Source organism: Urocitellus parryii, chromosome 13 (genome assembly GCF_045843805.1).
Source record: "Urocitellus parryii isolate mUroPar1 chromosome 13, mUroPar1.hap1, whole genome shotgun sequence".
In the NCBI taxonomy this organism is placed as follows: Eukaryota; Metazoa; Chordata; class Mammalia; order Rodentia; family Sciuridae; genus Urocitellus; species Urocitellus parryii.
The window spans coordinates 13,889,804-13,909,190 of NC_135543.1; the positions used below are offsets into that span (position 1 = coordinate 13,889,804).

The 19,387-nt window shown below is 33.5% G+C and overlaps 1 protein-coding gene and 1 pseudogene across 1 annotated transcript in view; one reads left to right on the forward strand and one right to left on the reverse strand.

Moving 5' to 3' along the window:
- Pign (phosphatidylinositol glycan anchor biosynthesis class N) overlaps nucleotides 1-19,387 on the forward strand; it is a 117,694-nt gene that overhangs the window by 29,621 nt on the left and 68,686 nt on the right. Inside the window, exons 10-13 of the mRNA XM_026404637.2 lie at nucleotides 1,399-1,439; nucleotides 8,002-8,061; nucleotides 9,950-10,042; nucleotides 10,688-10,743. Coding sequence (XP_026260422.2) covers nucleotides 1,399-1,439; nucleotides 8,002-8,061; nucleotides 9,950-10,042; nucleotides 10,688-10,743 — 250 coding nt within the window. The remainder of the gene's footprint in view (nucleotides 1-1,398; nucleotides 1,440-8,001; nucleotides 8,062-9,949; nucleotides 10,043-10,687; nucleotides 10,744-19,387) is intronic.
- Nucleotides 15,326-16,487, reverse strand: LOC113193860 (sterol carrier protein 2 pseudogene; annotated as a pseudogene).

Sequence of the window (19,387 nt, forward strand, 5' to 3'; positions counted from 1 at the left end):
GTCTAATATAAGGTAGTTGTAATTTTGTGAGTTGGTCTCTATGTCTTCTATTCTGTACCCTTGGTCTACCAGCCTGTTTTGGTGCCAGTACCATGCTGTTTTGTTACTATTGCTCTGTAGTATAGTTTAAAATCTGGTATTGCTATACCGCCTGTTTCACTCTTCCTGCTTAGAATTGCTTTAGCTATTCTGGGTCTCTTATTTTTCCAGATGAATTTCATGATTGCTTTTTCTATTTCTGCAAGGAATGCCATTGGGATTTTGATTGGAATTGCATTGAATCTGTAAAGTGCTTTTGGTAATATGGCCATTTTATTAATATTAATTCTGCCTATCCATGAGCAAGGTATATCTTTCCATTTTCTAAGGTCTTCTATTTCTTTCTTTAGGGTTCTGTAGTTTTCATTGTATAGATCTTTCACCTCTTTTGTTAGGTTGATTCCCAAGTATTTTATTTTATTTTATTTTTTTGAGGATATTGTGAATGGGGTAGTTTTCCTCATTTCCATTTCAGAGGATTTGTCACTGATATACAGAAATGCCTTTGATTTGTGGGTGTTGATTTTATATCTTATATCCTGCCACTTTGCTGAATTCATTTACTAGTTCTAGACGTTTCTTGGTAGAACTTTTTGGGTCATCCTTGAAGATTTTTAATAGTAAGTCAGTATACTATCTTAAACATTTGGGGTTAGTAATCATAGGAATTTCACAGCTACAATGTAAAAATATTTTGTAAGCCACTGCCATCACAGAAAGAAAACGAACAAAAACAAACTTGTATTGACTACTGTGCTATCAGTTGCCTTAATAACTCTCTGAAACAAGATTGTAATGAGTTGTGGTCATACAGATAGTCATCATTGTACTTTTTAAATTCTGTCTTTCCTTCATTAGACAGTGTTTTAAAACAATTTTTTCTAAATGAGCATCTAGAAAGCTTAATAAATCACAGAAAACATCAAATATTTGCTTTTTGGTTATTCTTTTGTTTTGTTTGGTTTGGTTTTTATTTGGTATCGGGGATTGAACTCAGAGGCACTCAATCACTGAGCCATATCCCCAGTCCTATTTTGTATTTTATTTAGAGACAGGGTCTCCTGAGTTGCTTACCACCTTGCTTTTATAAATTGAGACTGGCTTTGAACTTGCAATCCTTCTGCCTCAGCCTCCCACACCTCTGGGATTACAGGCATGCGCCACCATGCCTGGTTTCTTTTAAAATTCTTTTTAAGAAACATGTTCCTCTGCCTTTTAAGCAACTTTTTTTATTCATACTTGTCTTAAAAGAGAGTTATTTCCAGTATCTGTGTTTTTCCATGAAGTATTGAACACTCCTAAAAATCAAGTGGTTTATTCTTTTTTGAATCTTATCTTGTGTCTGATTGTGTCTTTCAGAATGGAGACTGGAGTCCTGGAAGAGGCAAGATGTCAATCAGGTAGGTGTCTATTTCAATTTAATCATGTTCGAATTTAATTTTATCTCCTATAAGAAATTTGGATTAAAAATATGAAAAATAGAACTTTGCAGTAGCCTCATCTTGGGAATGCAACGATGTGATCTATGCAGACAAAACTCCAACTGACAGTAATTACCACTTTGTCCTATCTTTCACTGGTGAGAAGGGAAGCTCAGAGCTATTTCATCCACTCCAACTGGCACAGTGAAAAACACAAAAATAGGAATTGACTTTACAGCAAATGACTGTAAAGATATTGAAGTGGGTGAAATGTCAGATAAAGAATTCAAGAGAATGATTCATGAGGTCCAAGAGAACACAGGAAAAACAACTGAATCAATAATGTCAGTACATATGAGAATTTCAGTAAGAAGATAAAGATATTTATTGAAAAAAACAAAACAGAAATCTAGGAAATGAAAAGCACAGTAAATCAAATAAAATACTCAGTTAAGTTTTTCTAATAGAGGAGCTCATGCTGAAGTCAAAGTCTCAGAGCTGGAAGACAAAGTGGGTGGCCTTGAACATTCAGACAATTAAAAGAAAAGAAGTAGCTGATCATATGTACAAGAACTCTGAGATCACATTAAGATGCCAAATTTAAGAATTATTGGAATTAATTGGTCATAACTTTCCTAGCCTTGTATTTGTATACATGACCAGGGTAACTGCACATTATGTACGAACAGAAGAGTGGGAACCGAATAGAGTGGGTTATTTATGTGTATATATTCTATCAAAATACATTCTATTCTCATGTATAATTAAAAATAAAAATAAATAAGCAAAATCGAGAAGAAAACTATAGTAACTAAAAAAATAAATTATGGCAATCGAAGAGAGTTGTGAGATGCAGGCTAACAAAATGGGTAACCTCTGCAGGGAAATAATAATACAGAAATTTTTCTGACCTTTTGATTGAGATGAGCATCCAGATAGAGGATGCATTCAGAACTCAAAGTAGACAAGATCAGAAAAGAACTTCTCCATAATACATTATAATGAAAATGCCTAACTTACAAAACAAGGATAGAATTTTAAAGGCCCTAAAGAAATGAAAAGCACAGTAAATCATCAGGTCATAGAGGCAAGTCAATCAGAATTACTCCTGATTTCTTAGCAGACTCTAAAAGCCAGAACTTATGTTCTAGATTCAAGAGAAAATTGCTGTCAACCAAGATTGCTATATCCAGCAAAGATATCCTTCAAAATTGAAGAAGAAATAAAAACATTCCACATTAAGCAGAAACTAAAGGAATCTATGACTACTAAGCCACCACAAAAATACTGAAGGAAGTACTGCACACAGAAGAAATCAAAAACAAACTCCAGAGCTCACAAATGAACAAATCTCATTTGAAGAACAGCTCAGCAAATGATAAACAGGACCAAATTAAACATGGAAATAAATCAAAATTGTATGAATTAATAAATATCTCACTATGGTAGCATTGAATATCTCAGCTCTCTAATTAAAGGTATAGGCTGGCAAAAGGCATTAAAAAACAAGACCCAAGTATATGTTGTTTGCATAAGACTCACCTTACAGGCAAAGACTGGCCTACACTGAAAGTGAAAGGATGGAAATTGATATACTATGCACATGGATCCTAAAACACACAGGAGTAGCTACTCTGGTTTTTGCCAAAGCAGACTTCAATCCAAAAATTAATCAGAAGAGACAAAGATGGTCACTTTATACTGGTAAAGGACATACTCCAACAAGCAGGTACAACAATAGTAAATATTTATGCCCCAAATGGTGGTGTACCTATTAACATAAAAGAAACTACTTGAATTAAAGCCTCATATAGACCCCAATACAATAGTACTAGGTGGTTTCAACATACCTTTCTCATGAATAGATAGGTTATCTAGTTATAAACTCAGTTAAGATTCCTCAGGCATTAAAAATATTATAGATTAAATGGACAACAAACATCTATAGAACATTTAATCCAAAACAGTCAAATATGCTTTCTTCTCAGCAACTCATGGAACCTTCTTTAAAACAGACTGTATTTTAGGTCACAAAGCACTTAGAAAGAATAAAAAAATTGATATAATTTCTTCTGTAGATAATAATGGAATGAAATTAGAAATCAACACAATAAAACCCTATAGAAACAATATAAACACATGGATATTGAAAATACATGTTTGAATGATGAGTGGCTGATAGAAGAGATCAGAGGAGAGATTTAAAAATTCTTAGAATCAAATCAGATTAGTGGTACAATATACTAGAATCTCTGAGACACTGTGAAAGCAATTCTAAGAGGAAAGTTTATAGCTATGAATGCCTACTTCAGAAAAATCAGATCCCAAATAAAAATGACTGAGTGATGCATCTCATTGGCCTTGAAAAATAATTAACCAGTTCCAAAATCAGTAGAAGGAATGAAATAATTCAAAACATTACCAAAATCAGTGAAATAGAGAATAAAAAACATACAAAGGATCAAGGAAATGAACTGATTCTTTAAAAAGATAAACAAGGTTGATAAGCCAAAAATGAAGACAGGAGACTTTCAAATTAATAAGATTAGACATGAAAAAGGAAAAATCACCATAGACATCACAGAAATCCAGAATATCATTAAGGACTATTTTGAAAACTTACACTAATAAATTGGAAAATCAAGAAATGGATACATTCCTAGACACATACAGCCTGCCCAAATTGAATCCAGACATCATAGAAAACCTTAACAGAACAATAGCTAGCAATAAGAGAAGTAGTAATAAAAAGCCTGCCAACAGGAGCTGTGGCTGTGGCTTGGGGTAGCGCACTTGCCTGGCATGTGTGAGGCATTGGGTTTGATTCTCAGCACTGTAGATAAATGAATAAAATAGAGGTCTACCAACAACTCATATTCTCTCTCTCTCTCTCTCTCTCTCTCTCTCTCTATATATATATATATATATATATATATATATATATATATATACATACATACACACACACACACACTCATACCAAAACCAGAGAAGGACATATCAAGGAGACTACAGACCAATATTCGTATTGAACTTAGATAAAGAAATCCTTAATAAAACATTATCAAATTATATTCAACAACATATTAAGAGGAAAGTATATCCTGACCAAATTCTTTGTCAGTGATGCAGGAATGGTTTAACATATGCAAAGCTAGGTGTAATCCATCACATAAATAGAATTAAGGACAAAAATCACTTGGTCTTCTTAATAGATGCAGGAAAAAACGTACAAATTTCAGCACCCATTCATGACAAAAACACTGAAGAAACTAGGGATAGAAGGAATCTACTTCCACATCATAAAGGCTCTATGTAAAAAACTGAAAGCCAACATTGTAGTAAATGTGGAAAAACTGAAAGCATTTCTTTTAAAATTTGGAACAAGACTACTGTAATCATTTCTATTTAATACAGTACCAGAAATTCTAGCCAGAGCAGTTAGGCAATGGAAGGAAATAAAAGGGATAAAAATAGAAAAGGAAAAAGTCAAATTGTCATTGTTTGCAGATGATATGATCCTATACTTATAATACTGAAAAAAAACTTCCCCAAAAGACTGCTCAAGCTAATAAAGAAATTCAGCAAAGTAGCAGGTTACAAAACCAACATACAAAAAACAGTTGCTTTCCTACATACTAATAATTAAAATGCTGAGAAAGAAATTAGGAAAATAATTCCATTTACAGTGGTCTCAAAAACAAAAAACTAGGAATAAATCTAGCCAAGAAAGAGAAAGGCCTTTATAATGAAAACCTAGAGCACTGAGGAAAGAAATTAAAGAAGACACAAGAAAGTGAATAGACCTTCCATGGTCATGAATAGGCAGAATTAATATTGTTAAAATGTCCATCCTACCAAAAGCAATAAACAGATTCAATGCAGTCCCCATCAGATACCACTGATGTTCTTCGCAGAACCAGAAAAAAGTCTAGAAATAGAAACTAGAACTAGAATAAAATAGTATAGTCCCAGCTATACCACTTGGTGGTATTTATCCTAATGAATTAAAGCCATCATACTATAGTGATACCTGCATACCCATGTTTATAGCAGCACGATTCATATTAGCCAAACTGTAGAACTACTGTAGGTCAGTAGATGAATGGATAAAGAAATTGGCATATATATACACAGTGAATTTTATTCAGCCATGAAGAAGAATGAAATTGTCATTTGCAGGAAAACAATGGAATTTGAGATTAGGTTATGCAAACCAAGCCAAACTCAGAAGGTCAAGGGTTGTATATTTTCTCTCATATGTGGAAGCTGGAGAGGAGAAAGGATAATAAAAGGGGTGGGGTGGGGAGGAATCAAAGAAAGATAAGTAGACCAGGGATCAAACAGGTAAGGGAAAGGGGAAAAATATGAAAAGTAGGCCTATTAATAAGAATGACAAAAGATTTTCCAAAAACATTTCCAAACTAAAGAGAATACTTTCAATGCAAATATTTTAGCCCAACTAATCTCTCATTGGCAAAATATTTAAAAATCCCAAGTGATAATAAAAGAAAAGCTCACTCCAAATAACACTGGATAATTCATATTATATCAGTTAGAATTTTCGTGATTGTTATATTTCTGTGATGATTTATTATAGTTTCATTGTTTTCTCTGAATACAGATCTATTAGGGATTTCTTTTCTGTATTGTGTTTGTTACCATTTCTTTTTTAACATATATTTTGCCTTTAACTATATTTTGATTTTTTACTTAACCACCATTCTTACAAATGTAATGAGAAAAAATAATGAGAGTATAAATTACTCAACTATAAATTTTCTGTTATAGGAAAGTGTGTGGACAACCTAATAAAGTTAGACTTGTGGCATCTGTAAATATGAAACACACAGTTGTCATTGTTTAGGATATGCTACTTAGAGAGCCATTTTCACTATTTGTAGAACATGGGATATAATGATGTGGCTTCCAAAGTGGCAGGAGTATCTTGCCTTCCATATCATGCATAAGTTTACATTCCTTACTGTGGTAGACAAACTAAGGTCTGGGCTCCCACTTTCAGGCCTCTTGTCAGCATAACAAGAAGGTTTCTTATTTTATGATCTCAAGATAGATGCATATTAACTAAGTAAATGACAATTATGAAATCAGAATATCTATTCATTATTTTACAATTAAAAACCCATTGTTGGGCTAGGGTTATAGTTCAGTGGTAGAGCGCTTGCCTAGCAAGTATGAGGCACTGGGTTTGATTCTCAGCACCACATATAAATTAATAAAGGTCCATTGATAAATAAATACACAAATGCGCGTGTGCATGTACACACACTTGAAAACCATTGTCAAAGTTGGAAAAACACAAAACTAGAACATATTTTTCTTATAGTCAGACTGGATTATAACTGAAATTGAACATATATTCAGTTACTGCTATCTAAATACTCAGTCTGCTGTCAAACTCTTTTGCTTCATTCATATCTACTTAGATAAGAATCTGTTCATTCCTTTAATCAACACTGTCACATGCCTGCAGTGTTTTACATTTTATGCTAATTGGAAGGATATAATGATAAGTAAAAGTGAACACAATCTCTCCCTGGGAAAATTATATGTCAGAGATGAGAACTGATACTAATCAAACTAGTATACAAATAAATGTGAATTATAGCTGTATTAAATACTATAGAAGAGACCTGTAAAGCCATAATAACAAATAGTGGATGGATGTGATCAACTGTGTTGGTCAGCAAAAGTTTCAAATTGAGGATTGAGTTGAGGTTAAAGAATAAGTAGGAATTATGAGTTCAGGGCATAGCAGGAAGACTTTCTAGGCAAAGGGGAAACATTTGCACAGAGCTCTGTAAGAAGGTACTTGGTGTGTAAGAAATTGTTAAGGCTATTGTGCAGAGCCATAGATGGCAGTGTGGTATGGAGCAGAGGAAGATAGGCACAGATCCTGTGGCACCTTATGGGTACTGTGGATGTAGAAAGTTGGGGAAGTTCTAGAAATGTTTGAAGCCCTTGAGAATGAAATGATTCAAATTTATGTGAAAGAATTCCTCTAGGTGCTATATGAACAGATTAGAGGAGGCCAATAGTAGATTCTGGGAGAGGACAAAAGGGAAATTAGGAGGACTTTAGAGATTTCCAGTTTGGGGAAGATGGTATTTATTAAAGACAGTTGAATAGTAAGTAAGATACTTACTTTCTTTAGTTCTGTACACTTTTCTGTAGTTATTGTCTTTGCTGTATATTTTCTTACTAGTTAAGGCATTCTTTTGCATAATACTGAAAAACTGATGTAAAATGATCAGGTTATCTTAGCTAATAGAATAAGTGATTGTTGTTTTCATGTGTTTGCACTGAGGACTTAATGTTTACTTTTCAAATTTATTATTTCAGAAGTTCATTTTTAGCAAATGACATTTTAAGGGATTAACATCTTTTGTGTATTAACTGAATGTTTAAAGGTAATTGGTTATGACAATCATGATTATTTTTAACAATATAGTTGGATTAAATTATTTCTATGTTTACATCCATAGACTTCTTAGAACTGATTTTTTTTTTCTATTTGTAGGCTGATATTGCACCATTGATGGCTTCTCTTATTGGAGTTCCCTTTCCCCTTAATTCAGTGGTAGGAAATAAGATTTTATTATCAATACTCAGCATTTTAAAAATTGCACAGTAAAATTTACTCTTCTATATTTTTTATAATCTTTATTTTTTCCATACTTGTAATAATTGTACATAATATTAAGATTTGTTACACATTTGTAGACACACAATATAACCATATAATATGACCAATATCATTCCCCAGTATTTTCCATTTGTGTAATCTTTAATTAGATTTAAAAACTGTGCATTTTTATATATTTATTTCTAAACATGTAATACTTTACAATTGTGTGTTTATAGTATTTTATAACATGGAGGACACACTCAATAGCTTTAACATTTTTCATATTCTAAAATACATATGATTTATATCTGTGTACTCTAGATACAAGTGATAAAAATATATGAATAACTTTTTGGTAATAAGCAGCAGAGACTGAGTCCATTTAAAAGGAAATTTTTTAAAATGTCTTGATGGCTTGCTGAATCGCAGGGATGCTCAAACACGAGGCTTTAAAATTATTGAGAACCAAAGGAGCTCTGGAAACTTACAAGAAGGAACCACAACCACAGTCCCATGGCAGGACTGTTCTGCTTATGGTACCAATACTAGAGGAAGGTAGAGAATGGGTAGCATTATACCTGTTTTAGTTTCTGTTGCTTAATGCTCAAGATTTGAACTATACATGATCCGGCCCAAGTTATTTGCCTAATTCTTGAGTTTCCCCACTAATTATAGAACCACCATGTTATATCCCTTGAGGAAAATTACTTAGTAATACTTAAGTAATTTTAATTTAATTACTTAATAATGCTGTTATTAATGTGCATGTATTTTGAAAAGCCAAAAAGAAACCAAGAATACTCATTCCATTTACTTTTATTAGCTCTAAAAAATCAAATTTACTTTAAAAATAATGTCATAAAACTCAAAACTGTTGAGTAATATGACCCTGACAGTCGTGAGTGTGTGGATGTATATAAATGAAATAAGATTGTATAAAACAGTCTTTACTTCTAAAATGTACGGTATACTCTGGTATGTCTTATTATTATTATTTTTAAGTATGCAAGCTGTGGCCCACCATATTGATTTGTTTTTGTGTATAAGACATTTAATTCACTGCCTAGCGTATAGTAATTGTATTAGTCTTCTTTTTTTCATTCTAATACCTGAGGTAGTCAGCCTATAAAGAGAAAACAATTTATTTTGTTTCAAATTTATATTAATTAATTAATTAATTTTCTTTCTTGTTTTATGTATTTTTTTGACTTCCAGTTTTAGAGGTTTCAGTCCTTGATGGTATAATAGTAGAAATACATGGCAGAGCAAAGTGTTTCCACATGGCCAGGAAACAAAAAGAGGAAGGGAGGGGCTGGGGTTGTGGCTCAGAGCTAGAGTGCTTGCCTAGCACATGCCGGGTGCTGGGTTTGATCCTCAGCACCACATAAAAATAAAATAAAAGTATTGTGTCCAATTACAACTAAAACAAAATATTTGAAAAAGAGAGAGGAAGGGAAAGACTGAGGTTTCACAATCCTCTTTTGAGATTATACCCCCAGTAAATCCAAAGACCCTCCACTAGACCCCACCTTTAAACGTTTTTATCACCTCCCAATAGCATCAGGGACCAAGCATTTAAAACATGGGCCTTTAGGAGACATTTAGGATTTAAACCATAGCAGTAGTAACTTAGTGTTAGGTTATATTGACTTTAATTCAATAATTTGTGAGAAAAATGACAACATATTTCGATTATGGTTTTATAAAAGATTCTTCATTAGTGATTTATTTGACTGTATATCTTATCTATATTTGCTTCCCTCTTAAGTCTGATTTGTTTTTATAAGAGTAGCCTGACTTTTACTAACACTAATATTAAGCCTATATTTATTATTTGCAGGGAATCCTTCCTGTGGAATATCTTAATAATACTGATCTCTTCAAAGCAGAAAGCATGTTTACAAATGCAGTACAGATTCTTGAACAGTTCAAGGTAAAAAGAAAACAAAAAAAAATTTAAAAAAATGCATAATACTGTTATTTAAAAATTGAACATATTAAGTAAGGTATTTCATGTTGTTTTAAATATTTCCTACAACTCATTATCTTTAAATTTTCAGTATTTGCCTAGTGTCATTTCTGAGGTGCCGGTTCCATGAGTCAAAGGGTGAAGAATTGCCTTTGAGGAGTGTCCCTAATTATAAATTAACACCTACACTTGTAACAACTACAAGTTGATCTTTATGACTAGAATTTGCCCCACAGAAGTAGTATTAAGGATGTAACATTTCTTGTCATTTCACATACATTGTTAGATACCTTACAACCTAATGAGGTGATTCAGATTAAAACTTTGGCAGGTTTTGTTTTCAAAAAGTTAATAAATACAATTTTAATTACATTACAGCATATTATGTTTTCAGGATTAATATGATTCTCAGCATATTGAGATAGGTAAGATAGTGTCAAATTTTTTAAAATATGCATGAAACAATATAGTAACACAAAATTCCATTTATTTCAAAGTAGTTAACCATCTCTGAAGAACCATTTTAATGGATATTTGTATTCCAAATGAAATTAGTTAATTTTTTAATATTTATAATGTAATAAAAATATTTTTGTGCTTGGTTCCCAGGTGAAAATGACTCAGAAAAAAGAAGCTACTTTACCATTTTTGTTTACACCTTTTAAGTAAGTCCCTTTTTTAAAATTAGCTGAGTTTGATGTTGATAGGATAGATTAGTTTACTTATGAACTTTATCTTTTTGTGTATATTAGTGCAAACTCCTTTAAAGTTAAATTCCTTTCTTTTACTTTTGTTAAATAATAATCCAGATGCTTAGATACCTTTGAATGTCTAGAAGAGGGGATGGGGAAATAGAGCGATAGATGAGGAATTTTAAGGAGATGACGTCAATTGGGCTTGCCTAGTTGATTGGGAAGGTGTTGGATCAGTAAGAAAGAGGAGAGGGAGTCACTTCCTGGCTCTTGGCCTGCTTGATTGAGAAGATGCTGATACCATTATGGTTTATAGAAGGAAGAGCTGATTTGAGAAGCAAGGATTAATGTTATTAGTTTGATTACATCAGTTAATTCCTCAGAAATGAGGGTTTGGATCTCAGGAGATGTGGATTGGTTTTGAAGACTTTGTAGCTGTCGGAATGAAGATGGTGGTGAAAATTGTTAAACATGTAGGAAGCTCTAGGGAGAATATAGAAAATGACAATAAAAAGTGAAGGTTTGCATTCTGAGAAATTTCTACCATGTAGACAAAGAAGATAGCCCACTTTGGTGGCACCAGATTTCATTTTCTTAGATCCCAGGAAAACATGTTTTCCTTGAATCAGCAATGGGCAGTTTCCAAGTCACAGATCTTGTTTGGTACTACTGACTATTGGTGCACGCTTGGCAGGTTTACTGAACCTTCTGAGGTTCACATTCAGTTATCAATGATTTTTCTAATGACTAAATAACATTGAAATTTTTCCATTTATGAGTCTTGGGGGTGTAATTGAATGACTTTTTTGGAATTGTTTTGGACAACTTATTACACTAGTGTTTTCTTCATAATCTAGAAAGAAATGTTGTATTGCCTTCACAATAATGTGCTTGTATACTTGTATGTGTGTGTGTGTGTGTGTGTGTGTGTGTGTGTATGTATGTATATACATATGGATGTATAGAAGAGTAAACATAAAGCAAAATTAGGACTTTGCAATATCATTAGTATATTATAGCATATACATCTATTATGCCGATTTGAATTTTCTTTTTATTATAGTAGAGTTGAGATTTGTTAATGGAATTGATTCTGAGGAATATGTGTTTATCCCTTTCTTTCTTAGAAAACATTTATTCATTTACTACTATGTGTATTGTATACGTAGCAGTGAACAGGATAGGCAAAGGCTTTACCTTCGTAGAGTTTTCTACACTGTAGCAGTACATACAGACCATAACAAAATAAACAACAGAACAAGAAATACATTATCAATTCCTGCATGAAGAAAACGCATTGAATGCTGAGAGTGAGAATACTTGAGGGTTACTTTAGTTCAGCCACCTTAGAAAGGCTAGTCGGAGAAGCATTCTTTATACACACTATCTACCTTCTTCTGCTTGGCTGCCAGGATGATCCTAAACTTCACCTACATTGATGTTCAACCTCTGCTTGAACATTGCTGTACATAGTTAGAATCACTGCGAACTTTTTGTCATCTACTGCATGGCCCAACTACTGGCTCACCCATCCTTGAGCAAAGTGACTAGCCCTGCCTACAGATTTTTTTTCTGGCAAAAAATTCGCCACTTGTTAATGGCCTGCAATATTAGCAGAAAACCCTAAGAAATAAGGAAAAACTAACTCTTCAAGATATATAATTCAATGAAGAGAACCTAAAGGTATTAAAATACTCAAATAGTTAAGGAACTATTGGGCTGGGGATGTGGCTCAAGCGGTAGCACGCTCGCCTGGCATGCGTGCGGCCCGGGTTCGATCCTCAGCACCACATACTAACAAAGATGTTGTGTCCGCCGAGAACTAAAAAACAAATATTAAAAATTCTTTCTCTCTCTCTCTCCTCTCTCACTCTCTCTTAAAAAAAAAAAAGATTCCCACAAGATGTGATCCTCTCCATTCTGGACTTCTCAGCCTTCATAAAAATCAAATAAATTTCTTAAAAAAAAAAAAAAACTATTATGTCCATAAAAACAAGCATGAACTTTACAAGATGAAAAAGAATATAGAATGCATTAAAAAAAAATTAAGGATGGGAAATGCAACTAAAAACTTTTAGAAAATTTACCTTTCTTTGATGGTGCAGATGGAAGGCAGATCCTCTAAATTAGAATAGGAACTGAGTAGGCCTGAAGCTAAATGAAATGTATTTTAAGTAATAGATGGATTGAGCAAAAAGGAGGGGGAGATTAGCAACAGGTTGGTTGCATGGGAAGAATACACTTCTTAATTCCCCACTCTTTTGAAAAACAGCAGTGACAGAAATTTTAGGGGAAAATGAAATATTTCAAACTAGAAAAAAAGTAAGCATGTTTCAAATATGAAGCACTCTAGGTTGTGCCATGATTTTGAGCAATTACTGGGAGTAGGACAAAGGGAATTCTACCTTGCTTATGGGTGAAGCCTTTTAAGAAATAAATGAGAAAAATCTAATCACAGCATAAAACTTTGCTATTCACTGAACTGTATTTAAATACTAGTCATACTAATGTACATATTGGTTTTCAGCTTTCAGAGTGGATCTTTAGTTAAAGCATGGAAGAAATAATTATGATTACAGAATAGAATGCAAATGTTAGCAACCTTGACAATATACAAAGGCAATTAAAAATTTGGGAGGCAGAGGAGAAAAGCAATGTACATAAAAGTGGCAGTGGTGCTACCATCCTCATAAATCAGCAAGTGGAGAATTCTTCCTGTGATTAACAGAATAAAATACAGGTTTTAATATTAAAGTAACCAAGATAACCAACAAGTAGGTTAAAATGGTGAGATGGCTTTGTTGAGAGAGGAGAAAGGCTGGAAATAGTCAGGAGTCAACAGAAAGTGCCTCAGGTCAACAAGCAAAGAAATACTAAGGAAAACTTATGAGAAAAGTGTTGTTAACTACCAGAATAACTAAATATAAACACATGTGGAAAGTTTTATGTCCAGTTTGGCAAACTGAGAAATGAGAAAAATGAAGCAGGAATTTATTGATTGATTGTCATGGTGCCCTTTTGAATTGTTTGATTTTTAAAATTATATGCATATATTGCTTTGATAATGCTTTTTCTAACTTTTTTTTTTAATTTAGAGATTTATAGTTGTATGTAATAGTTGGGTTCATCCCAACAAACTCATACACACCTGGAAATTAATATCAGTTCATGATCTCCCTCCTTTTCCTTCCCAACCTCCTTTCCCTCTCCCATTGTCCTTCCTATACTCTACTTGATTTCCTTTTGCTCCTCTATTAATTTATATTTGATTAGTTCTTTGTATTATCCTGTCCCTCCCTTCCCCTTTCCTTTATTTTAATCTAGCTTTCACATTTAAGAGAAAATATTCAATTTTGACTTTCTGAGTTTGGCTTATTTTGCTTAGTATGATATTCTCCATTTCTATCCGTTTACTGGCAAATGCTATAATTTTATTCTTTTCTGAATGAAGTGGCTGAGCAGAACTCCATTTTGTGTGTGCATGTGTGTGTGTGTATCATAGTTTCATAATTCATTCATCTATTGACAGGTATCCATGTTGATTCCATAATTTAGCTATTGTGGATTGTGCTGTTATAAACATTGAGGTGACTATCACTGTAGTGTGCCAATTTTAGCTCTTCTGGGAAAATACCAAACAGTGGGATAGCTGGGTCATTTGGTGGTTTTACCCCTATTCATTTGAGGAATCTCCATACTGCTCTCCAGATGTTTGTACTATCTGCAGTCTTACCAACAGTGTACAAGTGTACTTTTTCTCACACAACCTCATCAGCATTTATTGTTGTTCATATTCTTGATCATTGCCATGCTGACTGGAGTGAGACGAAATCTTAGTGTGGTTTTCATTTGCACTTCCCTTATTCCTAAAAATGGTGAACATTTTTCCATATTTTTGTTGGCTGTTTGTGTTTCTTTTGAGAATGTTCTATATAATTCTTTTGCCCATTTATTGTTTGGGTTATTTATGTTTTTAGTGTTAAGTTTTTTGAGTTCTTTGAATATTCTAGATATCAATTTCCTATTGGAAGAGTAGCTAACCAAGATTTTCTCCCATTTTATAGGCTTTCTCTTCACACTCTTAATCATATCCTTTGCTGTACAGAAGCTTTTTAGTTTGATGGCATCCCATCTATTGATTCTTGGTTTTACTTCTTGTGCTTTGGGGAAGTCAGTTAAGGAAGTCAGTACTAGCACCTGTATGATGGAGTGTTGACCCTCTTTTGTCTTCTAGCATTTGCCATTTCTTTTTTTTTTTTTTTTTGAGATCAGCAAGAGTTATTTTAATTTTCTATTAAACATTCTTTCAAAAGCATTATATTTATCCCGTATCTTAGATGTAAGAAATAACATTAGAATTAGAAAAACTAGGAAGATAAATACAGATAATTAACCAAATGTGAAAAAGAAAAAATATAATAAAAAGCTGAGAGCTTTATAAACTTAAATGATTATGATAATAATTTGAAAACTATGCATCTAAAATTAAACTTTTTTCAATTATTTTTAGCAACAGCCTTTTATGACACTAATACCCTGATTTTTCAAGAAAGAAACCCATTTACAAATATTTTTACTTTAAAAATAGGCCTGTGTTCGCTATAAATGCCCTCTCCTCCAACACAAGCTCTGATTTTATCACTTTATTTGGGAAGAAAAAAAAATCTTTTCTGATGTCATGAAATGCAAAAGTTTACAAGTTTTGTTTTGAAATCCCAGTACAGAATTTTAATTATTAGTAAGAAACTGATTCGGGTCATTAAGTGCATAACACTAATTACTGGTCAGCTTCTGCTTTTCTGTTTCTTCCCTAGTTCTCCCAAGAAAAACTTACACTGAATCTTCAGCAGAATAATCCTTTAATATAACTTCTAAGCAAAATGAGAGCTTTTGTTTGCATAGTTTTTAGATTTTTACTGTTCCTAATTTTATTCTGAAACTAATTTACCCCAAACCATAATTACCATATTAACTTTGTCATGCACAGTTGTATGCAATTCTTCAAAGCAGTAGGACACCATCAGGCTCTGTTTACCAAGAGCATAGGAAAAACACAATTGGTTACACACCCATTTAACAAATCTGTCTCATGCTATTTGCCAATGTGTAGTTTCAGTCTAAGTTCTGACAATGAAATATGTGGATATATATCTATATATTTCATCTCGATTTTCCAAAGTTGCCAAAGGGAATTCTTCACAGCTTAGCTTTGCCTGGTTGAAGCTGAAGATTTTGTAACTTCATTGCCAGGCCCATGTTGCCAGTGATTTTCAATTTGCCTTGAAAGAAGGCCGACTGAGGATTCATTTTACCAGTCATTAAAGCCAGTAAGTCCGAGTCAGCCATGGTGATTGTGCAGTCAGCCTTTTTATCTGAGTTGGGAAGCACTGATCCTTTGCCATTCTTCACATCCACCACCCAGGTGGCTTCTTTACCCCCAGGACCATCCTTCACCTTGAAGGCAAAAATACCACCAATTTTCTTCACAAACTGTTCCCCATCCTCTTCAAGCTTCTTCTCGATCTCCTTAAAGACAAGATCTGCCTTAAATCCATCACTTGCAGCACTGGTGGGAGCAGCCTCAATCTGATGTGTCCTGGCGGCTTCCGGAAACCCCATCTTATAGAGCGTGACCACCACTGCTCCTCCGAGGCCTAAATTATGCTGCAGAGCAACCTTTGCACCAGGAACTTGCCTCTTCCCGGCTTCCCCTCTCAGCTGCCCAGCATTTGCCATTTCTAATCTAATTACTAAGTCTTTGATAGATTTTGATTTGAGTTTTGTGCATTGTGAGGGAGAGAGATCTAATTTCATTTTTCTACATATAGTTTCCCAGTTTTCCTAGCATGATTTGTTTAAAAAGCTATGTTTTCTCCAAGATATATTTTTGGCACTTTTGTCAAATATCAGATGGCTGTAGTAGGTATGTGGATTTGTCTCTGTGTCTTCTATTCTGTTCAACTGGTTGTCTTGCCTATTTTTTAAAATGCTTTTATTTGTCCTTTTTAGTTATACATGATAGTAGAATGTATTTTGACATTACCTATGTACATGGAGTATAACTTCCCATTTTTGTAGTTGTGTATGATGTGGAGTAACAGTGGTCGTGTATTCATGTATGAACAAAAGAAAGTTAAGTCCAATTCATTATACTGTTTTTCCCATTCCCAATCCCTTTCCTTTACTCTGACTTTGTCAAGTAAATGTGGGCCCAGAAACAAACAAGATGAAGTGATACTGTTGTGATACATTCTTTCAGAAAAACAACACATGTTCTTATCACAAACCATTGTGTGAGGAAATCTTTTCTTCTTGAATGAATACTGTACTTCTTTTTATTTGTTTTTGCAGTGCTGGGGATAGAATTCAGGACTCTATGAATGCTAAGCAAGCACTCTTCTATTGGATATCTACATCCCCAGCCCACCCATACTTCTTTTTGTTCTTAGAAAATTGCTGTTCTTTCATCTGTTCTTTTTTTTAAATATTTATTTTTTAGTTGTAATTGGACACATTACCTTTATTTTATTTATTTTTATGTGATGCTGAGGATCGAACCCAGGGTCTCGCACATGCTAGGCGAGCGCTGTACCGAACAACCCCAGCAATCATCTGTTCTTAAATTTAAGAAAATTCGTCTTAGAATATTAACATCCGAAATTGGTTTTACTTATACATGATTAATTTTATCAGCATTACTAGATTTTAGTGTAATAGTATTTCTGCTATTACCTTGTTTGGTCCTTTCTAGCATAGTTATGAACATTTGATGAATATTGAAATAATTTCTTTTTTTAAATTTTATTTTTAGTTATAGATAGACACACTATCTTTATTTATTTTTATGTGGTGCTGAGGATCCAACCCGGTGTGTCACACACGTGCAAGGCAAGTGCTCTACCACTGAGCTACAGCCCCAGTCCAAATATTGAAATAATTTCTAAGGAATGAAATAACAAATATTTTAAGATGCAGGAAAAATAAATAAGATCACTAAGATTATCTATCTTAGATTTATAGAAGGATCCAGTAGATACATATTGTAATTTCATATGCTATTGTATCCTATTTTTTAAAATAAGCAAAATTTCTTTATTATATCTTACATATTATATCACTAAAAAGAATAAAAGTCATGAAATATTTGTTCTAACATAGAAAAGAACCTCAAATTTGGTCCTGTGGACTCTAATGATATGCTAAGGCATGACCAGCAGGTGGAGCTAAATGACTATGAAAAGCATAAAAGGTTTGTGTAAATGTGAAAGTACCTTAAAAAAGGAAAGAAAAACATTTTTATATTCCAAAAGTACATATTGTAGATCCAAAAATAAAATAAGGAAAATAATTAAAAGAAAAAAAAGCATGAAATGATAAAAATATCAAAAGGTCTTTTAGAGACAATTTTTAGGGGGAAAATGGAATTAAGAAAGAGATGTATCTAACTAATAGAATCAAGAACGTCTGATATCTTTTATTTGAAAATTACTGTATAAAATCAGTAAACTTGCTGGGGATGGTGACACATGCTGTAAGCTACCTCAAGAGGCTGAAGCAGAAGGATTTAGCTAGAAATAATGGGGTTTGTAGAATTTAGTGCATATTTAAAATTTTTACTAAGCTATTTTAATGACTCAAGACCCCAAAACCAAGGGGAATTCTTTCCCCTGTTGGCCTGAATAAGCTCTTCTCCCTGTCTTTTTTATCTCAAAGGCCACATGTGAGCCTTCAGCTGTACCCTGAGCCACACAGTGTTTTCTAAGGATTATCTATGCAGTGATTCTTGAATTGTCACTTTTTTCTCTTGGTGATCTCTTAGGGACCCCATCTGTTCCAAAATTCCTTTTTTAAATGTAAAACCTTGTGTGGCCCAGTGATTTTAATTGTTTCTAGCTCTGTAGTCTAGTCACTTAGGAGTTCTTTGGGCATTCCACCTGGCTGGCTTTCAGGAGATGATTTCTCTCCCTCATTTTGCCACAAGATTAACAAGTATCTTATAGAATGAGAGTGAAAGAAAATAATCAAATCTACCATCCACCTCCCATCTCCACAAATTTTGAAATAAGGAAATTTTAAAAGTTTTATTGTGATGTTGTGAACAGTATAACAATTTGTTGTTGTTGCTGTTGTCGTTGGGATCAAACCCAGGGCCTCATGTGTGCTAGGCAAGTGTTCTGTCACTGAGCTGTACTCCCACGCCTTCTCATACTATTTTTTTTTTTTTTTTTTTGGTCAGAGCTAGGTACTGGGGATTGAACTCAGGGGAACTTAACCAATGAGCCACATCCAAAGCCCTATTTTGTATTTTATTTAGAGACAAGGTCTCAGTTACTTAGCACCTTGCTGTTGCTGAAGCTTCTCATACTATTTTAATTGCAAACTTTAAAAATATATAGTTCTTGCTGGATGTTGTGGCGTGTACTTGTAGCCCCATCTACTTAGGAAGTTGAGGCAGGAGGATCACTTAAGCCCAGGAGTTGAGGGCCAACCTGGGCAACATAGCAAGACACTGTCTCAAAAACAACAACTACAAATAAATAAATATATCTACACATGTGTGTATATTTGTATGTGTGTTAGTAATCACCAACTAGTAAGTTCTACAAATTTTGTAACA